General features: G+C 42.8%; 1 protein-coding gene across 1 annotated transcript in view; it reads right to left on the reverse strand.

Annotated features, from left to right (window-relative positions):
* The window catches only part of P2RX3 (purinergic receptor P2X 3), a 107,360-nt gene that overhangs the window by 44,466 nt on the left and 43,214 nt on the right, over positions 1–19,680 (reverse strand). Inside the window, exon 5 of the mRNA XM_018568623.1 lies at positions 10,316–10,394. Coding sequence (XP_018424125.1) covers positions 10,316–10,394 — 79 coding nt within the window. The remainder of the gene's footprint in view (positions 1–10,315; positions 10,395–19,680) is intronic.

A 19,680-nucleotide genomic window follows, 5' to 3' on the forward strand; every position in this document is an offset into this window, starting at 1 on the left:
GGGGGGGGCTTGTAAGCCCCCCTTTGTGATAGCAATTAAAGTAAAGTTTAAAAAAAACTGTTTTAAAAATAATATTAAATAAATTAAATGGAAAAATAATTGTAAAAATGTCCTATGAGCATGCACATCATTACGTAAACACGCGTCAGGTGCGCCTTTGTACAAAAACAATGATTGTGCTACACATGTTGGGTATCACCACATATGCCAGAGTGAAAGCAATAATTCTAGGGCCGATGTTGATGCGTATCTCTAAACTGATGACCTGTGGAGGCTTTTAAAGCGTCTATGGACTTTTTGGGGTACTGAATTCTGCAGTTTCACAGACGGACACAATTTATATCCTGGGCATGTTGGGTATCTATGTACTTGTTGTAACCTCATCTTTTATGTTTTATAAAACAAAATGGTTTTATATAGTGTTTTGGGGTACTACATTTAACTTTTTCATTACATTTTTGGGTTTAATAATAAGCTGTGCTAATGTTGTGCAACATAAAAATTTGCAACTGCCACTATTTTATTCTATAAGGTCTTGGCTTTTAGAAAATATATAATGTTTGGGGGGTTTTAAGTAATTTGCAGGCATACAATGTGGATTATAACATGGGTGCAAATAATGGAAAAAAAAGGCCTTAAGGGGGTTAATAACACTGCACCCCTCACTCTGTGCACTTGCTGTTCTCTGAGAAGAAGACACACAGGGTTATTCACAAAAGGGTGAAGAGTTTGGAGAAGGCAGGAGAAGTGAACAGTCTAGGACAGGGGTGCCCACAAGGTCGATTGCGATCTACCAGTCGATCGTGTAGCTGATCCCCAGCGGGGATCCGAGAAGAAGTGAAGGAACCGGCGGCGGGGGAGGGCGGAGGACGGAGCCGCTGTCACAGAACTAATGCAGAGCGGTGAGGAGAGAGAGAGAGAGACGCTCGGCCAGGATCTGACAGCCGGCGCCTCTCTCTCTCCTCACTGCTCGTCCGTTCTGTCACAGCGGCTCCGACCCCCCTCGCGGCTGAAGTGCTTTCACTTCTCGTCGGATCCCCCGCTGCCTTTGCCCGGGAGAGCAGGGGGGATGCAGAGGAGAAGCTGAGCCCATTTGTGCGTGGCCGAGCGGCAGAGGATCGGTACATGTCAGTAGCATGTACCAATCCTCTGTGCAGGGCAAACACTGGAGCGATCGTCTAGTACTATGTGTCCCCAGTTATAAATGAATGAACAGGATGTGATTTACATCACGTTCCGTTCATTCATGAGTTTCTCAATGGGGAGAAGCACTCTGTACAGAGGCTCCTCCCCATTCAGAAACTGCTTGATAGTAAATATTTTCTGAATGAATGGGAAGCCTCTGTTCTTTCCATTCATTTAGAATAGAGGCTGCAGAAAAAAAGATTGAGGACTGTGTGTCCTCAATTTCTTTTTCTATTTTAAAAGGGAAATATCAGGGGGCTTTTTAGACCCCTAATATTTCCCCGAAGCTCCCCCAAGAGTAAAAAAATAAAAATTACAAAAATTTAAAAAAAATAAATAATGAAAATAAAAAAAAAATAGTAAAAAATAAATTAAAAGAATGTTATTTTTTTTCTTGCCTCAGGCGCAAAAGGATCTGGCTACGGCTGTGCTCCTGTGGTGCTCGTGCGGCTGCCGGCTGAATGTGTCAGACGCTGCAGATGGAAAGGTGCAGGACACCCCATGTGCAACGTCGGCCACACGAGCACCACAGGAGGACAGGACGCCGGGACATGTAGGGCGCACTGGAATGTAAGCCGGCCGACTCCCTGCGTTCAGGTGCGGGAGGGGGTGTGGAGCTGTATTGCAGTCAATGGCATCGCCCACATTGCGATTGCCCACACATGGAACGCAGGCACATTAGTGTCTGCATTCCGGTCCAGTGCGATCTGCAAAAATACTGCTCACAGCATTTTTGCGAATCGCACTGGACTGGAACACAGGCACTAATGCAGGCGATCGCATTGTGGGCGAGGGGCCTGCCTGCGGAGCCTGGCTGCAGTGCCATTGACTTCAATGCACCGCCACGCCCCCTCCCGCCCCTGAATGCAGGTGTTTTTTCGTTGGTAGATCTCAATGAGCTCGTCATTTGAAAAGTAGATCTCCAGACGAAAAATAGTGGGCGCCCCTGGTCTAGGACAACAACATAGCTGAACTGGAAAGTGAGCTAAATTGGAGAATTTTTCCAAATCAGCTATTTTGGCCTAGATTGTTCACTTCTCCTGTCTTCTCCAAACTCTTCACCTTTTTCTGAATAATCCTGACAGGGTAAAGAGGTATTACAATGTGTATAAATAATTGCATACATCTAAAAAGTTAAATTGTTTTGTCCAAAAATGATTATATTTAAAGTAAATGAATATTGGCCCTGAAATTATTGTTCTCACTCTGGAGTGCGGGCCAATACCTAACATGTGTAGCACAATTATTGTTTCCATAGACGCATCGAACGCGTGTTTACATTCATATGCGCATGGTTGTGGGGGACTTAAAAAAATATTTTTTTATAAATTTACATTTTATTTAATTTTCTTTTTTTTTAAACTTTTTTTTTTACTTAACTTAATTGCTATCACATAAGGGGGCTTACAAGCCCCCTATCTGATAGCACATTGGAGGAGACAGTTTCTCTTTAAGGTAACATGAGGGGTCAATAGGTGTCCCTCCAATAGCTTTTTCCCCAGCTTCTGCTGCCAGGGAATGACAGCTGAGGGACTGGAAGTGATGCAATCAGCATCACCTCAGACCCCATTCAGTGGGGAGGAGATTGGCAAACAGAAGTTCGCCGGTCTCCTTCCCCGCTTCCCACTGACACCCATGATGCTAGTCCTGCACCCGCAGGAGGGGCAGCGGAGCCCGGGAAGCAAGGCGAGGGTGTCAGGCGGGGAGTGAAATACACTGGCCCCTGCAAGAGGTCTGGCGGTAGCTCAGCCACCAGAATCACTTCCAGTGTAAAACTGCCAGTTAGCTTTTTTAGGCTACCCAAGTTGCGGAACGCCAGGGCTCGGTCGCACATGTGACTGCCGCGACCATGGCCATTGCACCACTGCAAGGGAACCTGGAGACTATTTCACACCTGATAAGCAGTCCCTCTATACTGAAGGTAACCTTTCATGTAGCACTTTTCTATAAATAAGATTGCTACTGTTTCCATTACTTATTCTTTGTTGACTATACGACAATTTGTATACATATTTTCAGCTGCTGTGTATCATTGGGGAAACCTTGTGGTGAGCGCTTAGACCGGTCTTTGTAGGTAGCGTTTATATTTTATTTAGAAAACTTGAGAGGGTAGTCTTTTTTGTTTCAGGTCATAGCAGCTACCAGTATATAAGAATATATTTTCTACTCTGAGCTGTGTCATTATGTATAATTGTTTTGGTCTACCGTGCTATGGACTTTGGGCTTTTTGATTGCTTTAATCCCTCCTCACCATGACCTCTAACATTTCATGTATAAAATACATGTTTCTCACTGTCAGTACAGTACACTACTCTGCTGCTATTTAAACATTAAAATGCAAAATGACAGGGCTTGGCTTGGATGGTGGCTGGACTTGCTAGAGGCTCCTGACTCCCTATGTATATCCACCTCCATCCACAGCTTAAACACCTTTTCTTAAGATCGCCTGCATTGCCCAGGAAGAAAAGGAACTCACTGTTCACAGAGCGCATGCCTAAACCGAAGCAGGGTGCACTGGATTATTTTTTCAGATAGCAGTGGGAGGACAGCCAGGCCGCTGATACACAGTATCAGCTGATACACAGTAGCTGAAAATATGTATACAAATTATCGTATAGAGTCAACAAAGAATAAGTAATGGAAACAGTAGCAATCTTATCCAACATAGAGGCTGAGGATACACCGCACCAAGACCCGAAGTAAAGTACATGACCCTTTGCACTTCTTTCTCCCCTCTCTGAGGAAGGTCGTTCACCCCACATCGAGAACTTTCCGAGATTAGTGGGCTCAGATTATGCTGCACCCCGAGAAGCAGGCCATCACACTTCTTCAGTCAGACACCACCCAACTGGATCAGAGGGTCGAAATACTTAAAAGCGAAGTAAGAGGAGGTCGTGGACACTCTGTTGCTGCTGCAGGACAAGGTCCAAAGACCAGAAAGTAATACAAAGGCCCTACTGAACCAACTAGATGATTATGAATACAAGAGCTGACTCTCTAATATCCACATCTGTGGACTACCTGAGGTGACCGGTCTGCAAGATCTTCTCCCTACACTCAAGGGTATCTTAAATCACATTCTGGGCAGAAGTGCCACATTACACATAGAAACTGACTATGCACACGAAGCCCTCACCCGCCTGATCAGGATCTCAACAATTTCAGCAATGTCCTATGTAAGCTGTATGAACACACTGTAAAAGGTGCTATTATGCAGAAGATGCAGACCCAACCTCATGTGCACTTTGATGGTGCTAAGGTTTTGCTGTATCTGGATTGTCCAGGCGTACTTTAATTATGTGAAGGTCCCTGCAACTGCTATTGGATTCACTGAACGCAGCAGGAGTCCCATACCATTGTGGATTCACTTTTAACTTAATGGCCAAGAAGAATGGGAATTCTGCCATTTTGTGTGATAGAAAAGACTTGCCTCATTTCCAACAACAACTGAACCTACCGCCTGTAAATCTTCCAGATTGGCAGATTGAAGAGGAAATTCCAAAGCCTTCAAAACCCACACCCTGGTGTACTATGAGCTTTCGCACCAGATAGGTAGTCGACGTTTCCAACATCTTTTCTCGAAGTACCACTGCTCCCTGTGACAGGATGCTGCCCTCTCCTAGATCCTCAACACATTGAATCTGTAACTGTATCTCTACCTGCCTGATTAGACTGACTCTCGGCACTGAACAGTGAGTTTAGCCAAGCTGTTCATGATTGCCAGTTCCAGATGCCTAGATATGCTTGACTTCTGACCTATGTTGATTATTCCACCATGTCACAGTCTGGGAACCGGGGCACGAGGGAAAGTAGGCTCCTGGGCTTACAGAGTGGGTTAAAGTAACGAGCAGAAGAGATGCCTGGGATGCAGGGAACTCAGGGACAAGGTGACTCTGCATTACTGGGGACATGCTAGAGGCGCAGGCTCTAAAAAGGGGCGGGTCTTCCACAGAGCCTGCAATGTTGAGGATGATTGCACGGCTGGACACTATCCAGGTTGTGGCCCTCTAGCACACCCATTCAGACACAGAAGACTGGTTGCAGCACGGAGGTTCTGGATCCAAAGGCAGGCAGGGGTGAAGTCTGTACACAGACAGCAGTTCTGGATGCTGAGAGACACAAAGGTAGATGTCCAAACAATAGTGTGATAGGAACACTGGTAAACAGGAAGACAGCTACAACACGACTATCTGGAATTCACTGAAGAGCGGGGCTGAGTGGAACAAGCAGCCACACAGGAGGAGGACAGGCTTACAGGTAAAGCACAGGTGCAAGAGCTCACTGAAGGAGATGATAACAATCCACTTGATGGACATGCAGGATCTCACTGGGAGCATGAGGGAACCAAAGGATACACAAGGAACAATGCAGGTAAGTAGCGGTTCGCAGGGATCCAAAGGAAAGCGATACACTGTGGGTCCGTCTGAGTGTAAAGACTCATTGCTCGAACGCTGAGCTACAAGCTACAAGCTGAACTTTTAACATTGAGGTTTAGAGTGGATTGGCAGGAAGCCCAGCACCTTGGACAGGAGGCAAAACCTGGCGCTGGATCACAGCACAGGGAAGTGTGACACACCACAACTTTCCTCAAACATATATAATGGCACAATTCATGATTTACTGATTCATGCTTTTTGAACAGCTACACACTTTTGACTTGGCAGGTGGTGATGTTATCATGCATTCCCTGGTTAAGGAGCTCTCCAAACTTGTGTATTTAACACCTACTCTCCTCGCACACGAGCCTGGTGCTCGAATGTTATTTTGACGTTTACAGCTAAATAATGTACCTGAACTGATTTTCTGCCTCTGTGCCTTGTATGGTAATGTTATTGTTGTTCTATCTCTGTTGTGTTGCAGATGGGATATGGTCAGGGTCGGTGCTAGGATTCTTGCCTACACAGGCAAGGTGCATTTTTGCGCACCCCCCCCCCCCGACCCCCTGTAAAAACAGGGCATTTTGACAAGTACTTGTACTGTCGCTGGCCAGCTAAATTAGGACCCCACCTGAAGCTCCTCCCGCCTGACTTGCCTTGCGGTAGTGTCGGGCCTGGATATGGTTGAGCCAAGTTCCATGCAGGTTTTGTTCCCCTTTTTGGGGCTTGTCAGATAGTGGACAAGGCCTCTGGGGAGGGGGGGGTGTCTCTCTCCATGGTCATGGTTTTTGTATGTTACAGAGTTGAATGTGCAGGAGAGCTGGGACAGTGGTTCCCCTCTGTTCGGTCCCTCTCCAACAAAACTAATTTTGTTTAAGACTCTGCCCCAAGACCTCCCACTCACTTCTATCCACACTGGTATCTGGTCAACTCTCCTTCTTCTAAGTCCAGAGGGGTGGCCATTGCTGTTCATAGAGTTTGGCAGTTCTCCTTGCAGGAACAATGCCTGGGAGACAAATGGTAGATATGTGTTTATCAAGGGCCTGATAAACTGGATAGATAGGTGTTTACATTTGATGAGGTTTATGCTGTGAACTCCCTCCAATTAAAATTTCTAGAGCTTGTCTAACACCATTGAAAATTATTTTACTCTCCACTTACTCTGGGGGAGGTTTCTGTATGGGAGGGGCACAAGATTGTCATCTGTGGGGAACTGATTACAAATGCAAGTGCAAAGAATTGGCACAGTTGTTATAGGCTATCAATGAAGCTGAATTGACTTGAACGGTCAGATCTTCCTTTGAATGGGCAAACCCTAGATTTGCCATGTAAATTCGAAGACCCTTGCGGTTTATGTTACACAAATTTTTTGAGCATGGTAATAAGTGTGACAGGTTGTTAGCTAGGGCCCTAAGCTTTGTGTTACTTCAAGAGAAACGGTCCTTCACACTTCAAAAATAGCCTCAGTCTTTAGACAATACTGTGAGAATCTTTATACCTTAACATCAGAACCCCCCTCCCAGTCACAGACACAGAGGAGATCCTTAATTCAAGAGTACCTTAGGACTACTGGTTGCCTGTCTCTTCCATCTACAACTGTTGTAGATGAGTTACATAAGCCCATCACAGCACAGGAGATTGAGCTTGTTATAAAAAGGCTACCTAATAGTAAGAGTCCTGGCCCTGACAGTCTCATGTTTCTGCCCCTCTTGAGTTTCCCCATGTGTAAATACTTCAATGCCCTTACTTCTAGGGAACACATGCCTCATGCAGCCTTGCTGGCACATGTTACGGTTGTTTCCAAAGAAGGCAAGCACCTTTCTTGCCTTTAGAATTAGCGTCCAATCTCACTTCTGAATGCAGATGTGAAGATCCACGGTCTTACCCAACAGACTTGAGGATCTCTTTCTGACCCTAGTCCACCCTGATCAGCAATGAGATCATTGCTCTTGACTGATGCCAAAAAAGGCATTCAACAGGGTGGACTGGGTATTCCTGTAGGAGACCCTAGTGGCCTATGGAGTGGGACCTAATATGAGGTGAAGGATAACAGTGCAGTATGGCAACCCTAAGACCCGTATTAAGGTAATGACTCCTTATCCCTCTATTTTCCATAAGAAATGGCATGAGGCAGGTTTGCCTATTATCTCTGCTACTGTTTGCTCTGACTCTTGAGCCATTTCTTTGCAGAATACATGCTAACCCTAATATTTATGGGGGTATGAGTGGGTAGTTCAGATCATACTGTAAGCAGCCAGCCTATGAAAATGACCTCCTGCTATTTGTCACTCAGCCCATGATTTCTCTCCATAACATACTTTCTGAATTGGAGGAGAATGAATTGCTTGTTTATCCATAAATTGGAGAGATTGCCAAAGTTGGAAATTTTACCTCTAAACATCCCTTCAGCTATTGTTTCTATGCTGAAACAATACTTTTCCTTTGCGTGGGCCTCGGGTCATTAGATATCTGGGAATTCAGCTCTCAACCCAATTGTATGCCCTTAACGTCACACCTCTCTTTGAGGTTGCTGATGACCTTTGGCATTCGGACAGAGCTACATTTTCTTGGCGGGCAACATAAATGTTATAAAGAAGAATATCCTGCCGAGAATTCTATTTTTGCTACAAATGCTCCTGATTAAAAAACCTAACCTCTTTTTTCACCAGCTTCATAGTATGCTTTGCCCTGTTTGCTATTCTTCCATGGCCTAAAATGAATGGGGGCTTAGAATTCCCAGATGTTTCCTATATATACATATACACTAGCAGCTCAAGCAGCTGCCTGCCTGTAGGGGGGGGGGAAAGAAAAATGGTATCACCCGGCCAGCCCCCGCCCCCTGTTCTGTCGATGATGGTTTTTAGGCTGCACAGAATGTTGGCTGCGAGCCCTGCCGTCCCGTCTCTGCACTGTCTCCTGCTCTGAGCTGCAGGCACGGGGGAAGGGAGTGAGAGTGTGTGTGTATATATGTCTGTGTGTTTGTTTGTATGTATGTGTGTTTTGATAGGCGGGCACATGCTGAGGGTATTACGATAAGGGAACAGTGGTGTGAGCCTCTGAGCGGATGGACGTTAGTTTTCTGTGAAACAATTGTTCTTTTGGTTATGTGAGCGAGGACGTATACTCCTCACTCACCGTGGAGCTGGAGATTGATAATGCACCCACTGTCACAAAAAAAGTCCTGTCCTGAAACAGTTATACGAAGAACAAGGCTGCTGCTTGGTATCATTTTAAATAGCCGGCAATTGCTTGCAGATGGCTTGTATGAACCTACCCCCCTCCGCCAGCTGCCGGCTACCCAGGGCTCCGCTGTCCCCTGTGCGGGTAGAGGACTGGCACAGCGGGTCTCCCCTCACCGATCGGAGGGAGATAGCAAGCTTCTAGCCGCTGATCTCTCCTCCGATCACTAGACCCAGAAATTATGTGTATTACATCACTTCAGGAGTAACGTTTTACACAATTTACATTCTCTGTCTCCTGCAGCCAGGAGAAGAAGCTGGTGAAGCAGATTGCTGCTTCATCAGCTTCTTTGGGGTCCTTAGGTGACATTAGGGGTCTGACAGAGAGGGCCGGTCACATCATATTTGCTATTACATAGGGGGCTTGTTAGGTATCCATGTTTGGATGCTTGTTAGGACATGTTTGGTATCCATTTACTCGACGTGACCCCATCTTTTATATTTTACCAAAAAAATTGGGTATTATATTTTGCTTCTGTGCACTATATTTCATTTTAGTGTATTTAATCCTAAAAATACTTGTTTGATAAACATTTGTGCAAATACTATGCTACATAAAAAATTGCAACTAGCATTTTTTTATTCTATAGGGCCTGCTTTTCAGAAAATATATAATTTTTCAGATTTTATCATGTGTGTGCAAATATTAACAAATTGCTCCGCACAGCCAGTAGTTAAGCTTGCCCACACCTCCTCTGTTGACACCAAAGCCCTGAAAACCAATTATGAAGTGCTCAATTATGAATTGCTCACTCGATGGTACAGAGTCCCCTCCCACTTAGCTAAGATATATCCAGCAGTGTCCTCCTTATGCTGGAGAGGATGTGAAAAATTCACTTCCTCTGCAGCACAGTTGGTGGAATTGTCCATTGCTCTGCTCATCACAATCACAGTGACTGCTTGATATAAATTGACAAAGAAAAAGTGTAAAAAAAAAAAAAAAGAAGTGTAAAAAAAATTAAGAAAATAAAAATTAAATATAAATATATTTTTTATACTATAATTATTGTAAAACAATATTTCTAAAAAATAATTATTATTTAAACGTGAAAAAAAATTTTCTTTAAGTTTTTTCATATTTTTTAAATATTTTATTCGAACTAAGTGAGGCGTTAGGTACACATGTTTGATATAATTATATAGCCCTATCTGTCCTCTAAAAAACAATATATAATATGTGTGGGTACATTTAGTAAGAAAGTATATTACTGCCATGGAAGAATCACACAGCAAAAATGTAAAAAGTGTGTCAGTCATTTATGAACAGAAACTGAAAAAAAAACAAATTATCAGACCCTTACATTCCCTTAGGAACTTTGCTATATTATGCCAAGAGGTCCTTGCTTAAAAAAGAAAAGAGCAAAGCTCAATGTGCAGTAATCCATCGCAAGCATCAGGAATGAAAAAGATCTAATTAGGGATTCTGGGTTAATGCGTGCTATTCCTCTTCGTCTTGCTTTCATAAATAAGCCAGAAAGTGTTGGCTTACTAAAAACACTTGTATTTGTGACTTACATCTGAACAGTGTCATTTTCTGTCGGGCACCAGCCTTGAATCTGGCAAAATGAACTGACACATCTCCCAGTGAGAAAACCTGGAACATAAGAAAGCTTTATTAGGTTTCATAATGGATTAAGCTATTACAGACTGTTAATTCAGGATTTTGAATGTGACACAGTTTTCCCCATTGTGACAAGATTTAGGTTTGTTTGTGGGAAATGTGCAGCTACTATATATCTTTGCTATCATGTAACAATGGTTTAAGTACAGAGGTGCCACTGGTCCCAATAAAGTCCAAACGAGTTATGTGAACTGCCTTGTTCTTTACAACCACACCACCATGTTGACATTCTATTTACCTAGTCTGGTACTGTGGCTCCTACTCAGATTAGCAAAAGGTAATTTATAAATAAAACCTATCGAAACCCAAAAACTAATATTAAATATATTGCAGCTTAGCAGTCCTGATACTGTATGTGGTAGATGCATTCGTTTTCTTTTTTCCCTTTATTTTGACCCGGTGATCCTGCAATGACACACTTCCCGTACTTAAGTGGCAATGCCCAATGACTGTATCTAGGCTGCTCTTGTGATTTGAAATATAAACACCTCCTTCTCTCCCTTACATTGAGGGGATATTTTGTTGCCCATTATTGCCTTCCCTGTCCTCCAACAGCATGTAGAGTATATGTCTCCGTGCAACTTGAGCATGCAGTAAGTGGCAGGGTCCACATGACCACAGGCATGTGGTCCAGCAAGCATGTGCAGGTAACATATCTCCATAATGGTGCACTGGGAAGATTTGCTGGCAGCCGGAAAGATGCAGGATGGAGCACAATGCTGGAGCTGGTGGTTTTGTCTTCTTTTGTGCAACTCGGTGATGGTGACTGCTTATTGGTCTCATCTGGTGAATTGTCAAAACCACCAGTCTGGGCCTAGTGACCAAACTCCAATACAATGGCCCAGGCAAAGCGCTGCTATGCTGTTTTGCAAGTTTGGGGGATAGCTGACCACATGCCATCTTACACCAGCAAAGGCTGTGTGACAACATGCTGTACGTTGTTTGGCAGGAAATGTTTACGTGTGTGCAGTGCCTGGCACATGTTCTTAACCTGGTGGTACAGCGGTTCCCAGTTAGGTACCCTGGAGCCTTACCCATCCAGTGTTTTTCTGACTGATATTTAGCAACAACACAATCTGCCTGTCAACCTCCTGTGTGCTTTATATATTTCCACCTTTGCCGTTAAATTTGAGAACATTCTATGGCATGTTAGTTATTTGTTCCCAAATCAGAGGGCATACCTAAAAATAATGAATTGTTAAAAAATATTTCCTACCTTTTTAGCTGTTTCTTTGGAGCAGGCCTTTGAGCAGACTGCATACTATTTTTAACAAATTCACAAAGTGAAAGTAGAGGGACAAAGTAGGGACACACTCAGTTTCCCCTCATTAACATACAATGCAGAAGCCACACTTCCAGATTTTTAACTATGTTAAGACAGTGTTTAAAACTAGTTTACAAATTATTTGCCAGTACAAAACAGGGCAATTATGGTGAACATTAACTCTACTGCCTCCTCCATAACACTACATAACAGAAGGAAACTGCAGTTTTAGATTGTTCAGAAAAGAGCAAGTAAAAATTTAATCAGCAATTTTTAAATATTATTTTAACTACTTCAGAACTTTGGACTTATGTTCTATGCCCTGGTTGTAGAGCTGCCAGATCACTTTTGTTTGACTATTGGGGTGCTGCCCTGCCTCTCCCCTGCTCCAAATGTTTTCTTTAAGAAATAAAATTATAACAGTTAATGTGGTTTGTGTTTGAGAAACTCCATTTATTCCAAAATCAATGCTAAAATCCCCAAAATGTTTATATGGCATTTGTCAAGTCTCTGATGACATTATCCAATGTTTCTAGATTTTGCATATGAGCATTCATATGAAAATCTACAAATGCATGGCCAGCATTAGATGTGGGGCAGCATTAGTTGGGTTTTTTTTAGACCATTTTTACATTTAGTTTCACCTGGTGTTCCTGTCAGTAACACATTTCCTGTCCTAGGGTGATCATGCTCTGATTCACTGTACCATGCCTATGGAAAAGCACCCTAGGAAGACCCACAACAAGTTATCGGTTCATTAGATTTCTGGCGGGATCAAAAGGTATATTTTCGCACTTATCAAACAGATATAACAGAACTATTTCAGTGGTATATTTATCAAACTAAAAAGGAGCAAATTACAGAATTTCCTCATTAGGGTTTATATTGACAGCCAAGCCCAGCACATTGCACTGGAAAAGCAGTTCCCCCCGTGTAACCAGCAAAACTCCATGTACTTTGACTGTGGCTCCCACCGTTGACACTCCTGATACAAAGCAGGTAAAGCTATCGCACTAAAGGTTCTATGTATACATTTATTTATAAGTCTTCTGCCCAGCAATACGCTGCACAAATGCCGTTCACATGGCATTCTCATCAATTTCCTATACTCCTTGGTGCCATCTAGTGGCAGACAAGGTAGGTTGTAGCCTGCAAATAAAAATTAAAGTATGTCAGCCGCTTTAATAGGCCTAAAATAGGAAGAGACAAGGCAAGTTTTATCCTGCAACACAAATAAGAGTGTATAATCTCAGCCACGGTTGCCAAAAATATTTTCCAGCTGCAGCACGGTATGTGAACAGATGAATAGGCCTCAAACTTTAGAGACTCAAGACAGGAGGTTTTTTTTGCAAGAAAAATGTATAAAACATAGGTAAAAAGTGATAGTGTATAAAAACATAATACAGTTTAGAAACCAATATCGCCAATACAGTTCTCATGTGTCTGAGTCCAAATAGTAAGAAAAAGTGTCCATTTACAGAAAAACTTTAAATAAAATATGAGAATTCACTGCTGGTGATATTTGAAATTTTCAAATGCTAGGAACTAGGGATGTCCCGATACCACTTTTTCAAGACCAAGTACTTGCCCCCTGTTACTTGCTGATACCAATTACCAATACTTTTTCTTACAGACTAATGATTTTAGGGCAGTATCTCACCAGGCTGCGTACAGATGTCACCAGGGCTGAATAGAGATCTCACCAGAGCTAAATACAGATCTCACCAGGCTCTGGATGCAGCCTGGTGACATCTGGACTCCAGATCCCATCAGGCTGCATACAAATCTCACTAAAGCTGCGTACAGATCTCACCAGCCTGCGTACAGAATCTGTACGCAGCCTGGTGAGATCTGTACGCAGCCTGGTGACATTTGTAGTCCAGATGTCACCAGGCTGCGTACAGATGTCACCAGAGCTGAAAAGAGATCTCACCAGGCTGTGTCCAGATATCACTAGAGCTGAATACAGATCTCACCAGGCTGCGTTCAGAATCTGGACGCAGCCTGGTGACATCTGGACTCCAGATCCCACCAGGCTGCATACAAATCGCACCAGGCTGCGTACAGAATCTGTACGCAGCCTGGTGACATATGTAGTCCAGATCCCACTAGGCCAGTGGTGGCGAACCTAGGGAGGGCACGTGAGGCCCTTTCTGCTGGCACGCGAGCCAAGGTTCAGGCACCACAACATTAAGGCAGCCGAGCTGTCTAATGTCGGCAGGCGGGCGAGCGAGCAAGAGGAGAAGGGGGACGGAGCGGCAGGGGGTGGAGACAGAGGGAGATGGGGGCGGAGATGAGAGGACGGAAGGAGATGGAGGACTGAGCTGCATGAGACAGGGGGCGGAGACAGAGTGAGATCGAGGCTGAGATGAAGAGACGGGGACGGAGCGGCATGAGACAGGGGGCGGAGACAGGGGGAGATGAGGCAAGACTGAGGCAAAGGCAGAGACAGCCATCACTGCACTAGGCTGTGTCCAGATCTCACCAGGGGGCATCCAGATCTCACCAGGGTGCGTCCAGATCTCGCCCGGCTGCCTCCAGATCCCACCAGGCTTTCTCCAGATCTTGCCAGGGCTGCGTCCAGATCTCGCCAGGGCTGCGTCCAGATCTCGCCATGGGCTGTTTCCAGATCTCGCCATGGGCTGCTTCCAGATCTCGCCATGGGCTGCGTCCAGATCTCGCCATTGGCTGCCTCCAGATCTCGCCAGGGCTGCGTCCAGATCTCACCAAGTCTTGTGCGCCATCCTGCATCCTTCCCGGCTGCCAGCCTATTGGGTCTCTCCACGCTGACAGGTGCTGTGCTGAGCCCGCTCTATGGGCGCGTAGTGACCTCCGTAGGCTCCGTAGTGAGCTCTGCCGCTCCGAGGCTTTATTCGTGTTGTGGGGCTGCCTCGAGGAGTGCCTTCACCAGGCATCAGGAGGAGGAGACATGGGACCTGGCAGGCAGTGTCAAAAACAGCCACTGCCAGGTCCCCGGAAGGCTGCTTCAGGACCCCACAAGCACGGGACCTGAGGCGGCCGATCCGTTTAAAAAATTTAAGAGGCCAGTATAGGCCTTCAGTATCAGGGCATTTTCATGAGTACAAGTACTTGTGAAAATGCCCTGTATCGGCCCCGATACCGCTACTAGTATTGGTATCGGGACATCCCTACTAGGAATAAATACTGCTAAAAAAAAACCCAGGAGATACGAGTGACCTTAAGGCCTCATTCACACACAACGCAAGCAAAATTGTATATTGCGTATATACGCGTCTATGCGTATATATATATACGCGCGTATATGCGTGCACTATATGCAATCCCAGAATGCATCACTCGTAATGGAATTTTTAATGTGCTGTACGCATGTACGCGCGTAAATACGCAGAGATACGCTGCCCGGACGCATCTCTGTTCCATTCTGTTTTTGCGCATATATACGCTACGCAAATATACGGCTCTATACGTGGCTGTGTGTATGGAGCCGTTTATTTGCATAGGTTGCATATGGTACAATACGCGCGCATACGTGCGGCAGTGTGAATGAGGCCATAATTAGAAAGGTTTTAAAACAGTCAAAGTTATCTATGCATGTTTTCTTAGGCTAATCACAAGACCGCCACCTTCTTTTTTCTCCAATCACCAAATGAATCATTAGTAGTAGTACTGTAGAAAGACATGAGAACACAAACTCATAGCTGTTAAATAACATCAACACTTTATTAAATTACCCAAAAATGCTTACATTTCAGAAATTCACGATAAAACAGCATGAGTCACGTGCAGTATCCTGTCTGTCGTGATTTTCAGATAATACACTGGCTTCTCCCATCTGTAACCGCTGATCACAGGATTATTATTATTATTATTATACAGGATTTATATATCACCAACAGTTTGTGCAGCGCTTTACAATATAAGGAAGACATTACAATTACAATACAATTCAAGACAAGATGGTAAGGAGGGCCCTGCCCGTGAGGGCTTACAATCTAAAATGGCAAAAGGGCAAGGATTCTCCTCCAGTGTATGTAGTAACAGTCTCAGGACTCTGTGGTGTATCATGCTTAGTCCTGTCCTACTGGGTTTGTATTTGCAACTTCGTCAGGTGTGTTGTGAGATATCATGGTAAAGGGAAGCATTGAATATAATATATAGCTTTGCAGCTAAGACACATGTGCTTAGCACACTGCTAAGCCACAGCTATGAAAAAAAAATCCCAGTGATAGGGCAAAACGCCTTTATCTTTAATAGACATTAAATTCATATACACAAGGTAGAAATTTTCATACAAGTTGAAGGAGAAGAAAGAGGAGAGGTGCCAGGATTGGTAATGATAGTATCAATTGAACTGAAATGTAAGCATCATTAACATTAAAAATTTATTTTGTGGCAACAGGTGTTTGGTAATAAAAGCCTGATTCCTTTTTTATTGAAAGTCAGCTGGTCCATGCTCTACTGGAACATGAAGAAGCATTTCTCTGTGACAAGCCCTACTGATGTTTCAAAAAGCCACACAAAGCCATGCTAAGGCTGATGCTCCTTGAGAGGATGTAAAATAAATAAATAAATAAATAAAGCTTTCTATGGATGGTAGAGCAGCTAAAAATGACAGCTGACCACTAATCAACCACAAAACATAATTACTGTAATGACAAAATAAAAAGTAAAAGGGGTTGATTGCCCAATCAACCATAATCTCTCACTATGAAGGTTATCACCTTTCCTTATGCTTTCCCTACAACAGCTTCCAATTTACTGACACCTATGGCTCCTCTTTTATAGTGAGGGATTTAGCTTATCTAAAAGCCCCCATACTGGGCCTTCTAAGCCTGCAGGTCACATTTCAAATATCATGCAGTGCATTAACTTAAAAAAAAATTATTTGCGAATACGCACACAAATTTGCCATGATTATGAGTCTCAAACCTGCAGCACTTGCCTTGTACCCAGGGTAGATTCAAACTTAAATCTCATCCCTTTTGTTGAGGAGGACTCAGGGGTGAAATACATGAGGAGGAGGCAGCAACTATGAAACATTATGGTGGCACCAAAAAGTTGAGTGCCATGCCCTGTGCTGCATTTATCCCATTTATGTATAAAGAGCATCAGTGATTCTCCGATTCTGGGACCCTTACATCATATATTCCCAGGTTATACATTTTGAGGGTCTAGTTAGACCAAACAATAACAGGATAAAGGTTGACAATGCTACCAGACTGTAAGATAAATGAAGATGCATTGTCTAAAGCTGGACAAAGAACAAATAAATATTCGCCATCATATTTTTTGTTCTTTTCAAGATATGAATAAGAGTTTTCATTGAAAGTTACCTATTATATAGTATTCTTACTTGATTGGTAGAACTAATAATGTTAATTGTATTAATAATATTGCATGAGGTATATAAATATTTACTTAAATAATGTTGTTTTCATAATGCAATATTTAATATGTAGATCCTATATATTAGTCAATTTTACTAGTTGACATATACTGGTATATTGTATTAATATGATATTATCTTCATTACATTTTTTTATATGATTACATTATTATATTATAATGTATGTAATAAGCATGAACGAGTAACCACACTCATAGCACACATTACATCAACCTCAGTGGTATGTAAAAAGATTATTTTTTTCTCTCCTCAAACTTTCTATACTCCCTTGTCTTAGGCCCCGTTCACACTGAGCGATTTATCGCGCGGTAATTCCCGCGGCTATTTACCGCGCGATATCGCTCTCTAATGCTTGGCAATGGGAATGCATCTTAATGGGAAAGGTGCAGCATTCCTGGGAGGGAAAATGGTAGAAAGACTGGAGGAGAGGGCCTTAAAGAGATGGATGTTTAGCGAATGTCTGAAACCCCAGACTAGTAGATATCTATCTCTTAAATTAAGATTAAATAAGTATCTGTACTAATCCAAGGTGAAGTGGTCATCTAATAACATGATCCAGAAGTTTAAAAAAAAAATCCAAAATTATTCCTAGATCAACATTGCCCCCTTCAAGTAATCGTGGGTATAATTTGAAGTAAAGTGAGATGAGTAGTGACATCATCGTTGAGATAAAAATAGCATCTTTCCCTCCCAAACATTTTAGGTGATAAAAGCTTAGAGAAATTTGGGAGGAGAGAGATGAGAACTGAGAGACAGAATGAGACTAGAAGAGAACGTGAAGAGAACTTCTCCATAAATTGGCCAGGGCTGAACATCACTATCTGAGACTATAGAATCTCCAAATTATTGGTAAAGTATACATTTGCATTTATCTGTTAGCAATTTATGTTAGACTTTTATTCAGACTAAACTATTTAATCTGATCATTTGTTATATAGTGTTAGCATCAAAAGTGAATTAGAGAACTTTTAACTGCTGTAAAAATTATCTCTAATTTCAATTTTGTAATAATGGAAGCTAATTTGAGCTCCTAGACAATTGTTTTGTCTGCTATATGTATAAAAAAATAAATAGTTTGGCTGAAATGTATCTTTTACCTCACATAGATGAGCTAATCCTGTGCGTAAGAAAAGTATGCTTTATTGGTTCATGTGTAGTAAGGATTTTTAGCTTTAAAGATCTGTCTGCTGGGAGAAGTTATGTGTTAAATCTTACAAATCTGCATATTCATTTGTCATCATATCATACTGAAAGTTTCACTAGCTGTATTTCTTGAGAGATATGGTTCTGTTTTTTAAATATTTGGAATAATAACCTGTGGTTTTAATTTCAAAGTGTTATACATGCTGAGAAATCGCATTGCATATTTTGAACTTTATTATTTTTTTTAGACATGTGCACAACAAAAAAAAAATTTCAGACGAAAAACAAATGAAAACGAAAAACGTTTTCATTCGTTTCGTCAAAGGAAGCAAACTTTTATGTTGTTTTGGATTCGGAGGCAACAAGCCTTCAAATCCGAAACCGCACACTGAAACCGCAGAACGAGGGGTGGCAACAAGACGGCGGGCATGTTCGAGCACTGCCATCTTGGATATGGCCACCGCTCGTTCAGAATGTGACGTCATATGCTCCGCCTCCAAGAAAGAGGCGGGTATGCGCAGACTGTGTTCTGAAAATTAATTTATATATGCCCGAATATAGTTTTTGCGTATATTCGGGCATATAATAAATTCTTTATTTTGGATTTGGACGAACCGCTGAATCAACTGATTTTCGTTGATTTGCAGGTTCGTCCGAATACAAATGCATATGTCTATTATTTGTCACCAATAATGTTTTGTTTATTAATTTGCACTGATTTTATATTTAATAAATATATATTTTTGTATTATATTGATTTTATTTTCAGGTAATCAGTAAATTTATGAAGAATCATGTTCAGCCCTTCAATCTCTCACTCAGCCCTCCCCAGATACCTAAGCGCTTGCAACTCTATCACTTTCTGTTAGCGATGCCTAACCCTCATACTTAGACGGACCTTGCACTTTTTTTGAAGAAATGTGTAGGAGAAGTCTACCCTCATCACATGCTATTTCCTTGATATGTAAGCTGCTTGTTGCACCCGCTTCAGACTCTTCTCCCTTGGTCCTTAAGACATGGGAGAAAGTTCTGGGGTGTGTTTTCACAGACCAGCAGAAGCGTAATATCCTCTCCATATCCTTTAAAATCTCCATCACAAGAAAATACCAGGAATTAGGCTACAAAATTGTTTGCCGTTGGTATAGAGTCCCCTGGCTCTTACACAAAATGGTGACCTCATGCACCCCATTCCACCATCATACCCATCCTCTCTATTCCTGCATCAAACCAGTCCTCTCTATTCCTGCATCAAACACGTCCTCTCTATTCCTGCATCAAGCACGTCCTCTCTATTCCTGCATCAAATCCGTCCTCTCTATTCCTGCATCAAACCTGTCCTCTCTATTCCTGCATCAAACCCGTCCTCTCTATTCCTGCATCAAACCCGTCCTCTCTATTCCTGCATCAAACCCGTCCTCTCTATTCCTGCATCAAACCCGTCCTCTCTATTCCTGCATCAAACC

The sequence above is a fragment of the Nanorana parkeri genome, unplaced genomic scaffold, assembly GCF_000935625.1.
Source record: "Nanorana parkeri isolate BGI_ZX_2015 unplaced genomic scaffold, ASM93562v1 scaffold1220, whole genome shotgun sequence".
Taxonomy (NCBI): Eukaryota; Metazoa; Chordata; class Amphibia; order Anura; family Dicroglossidae; genus Nanorana; species Nanorana parkeri.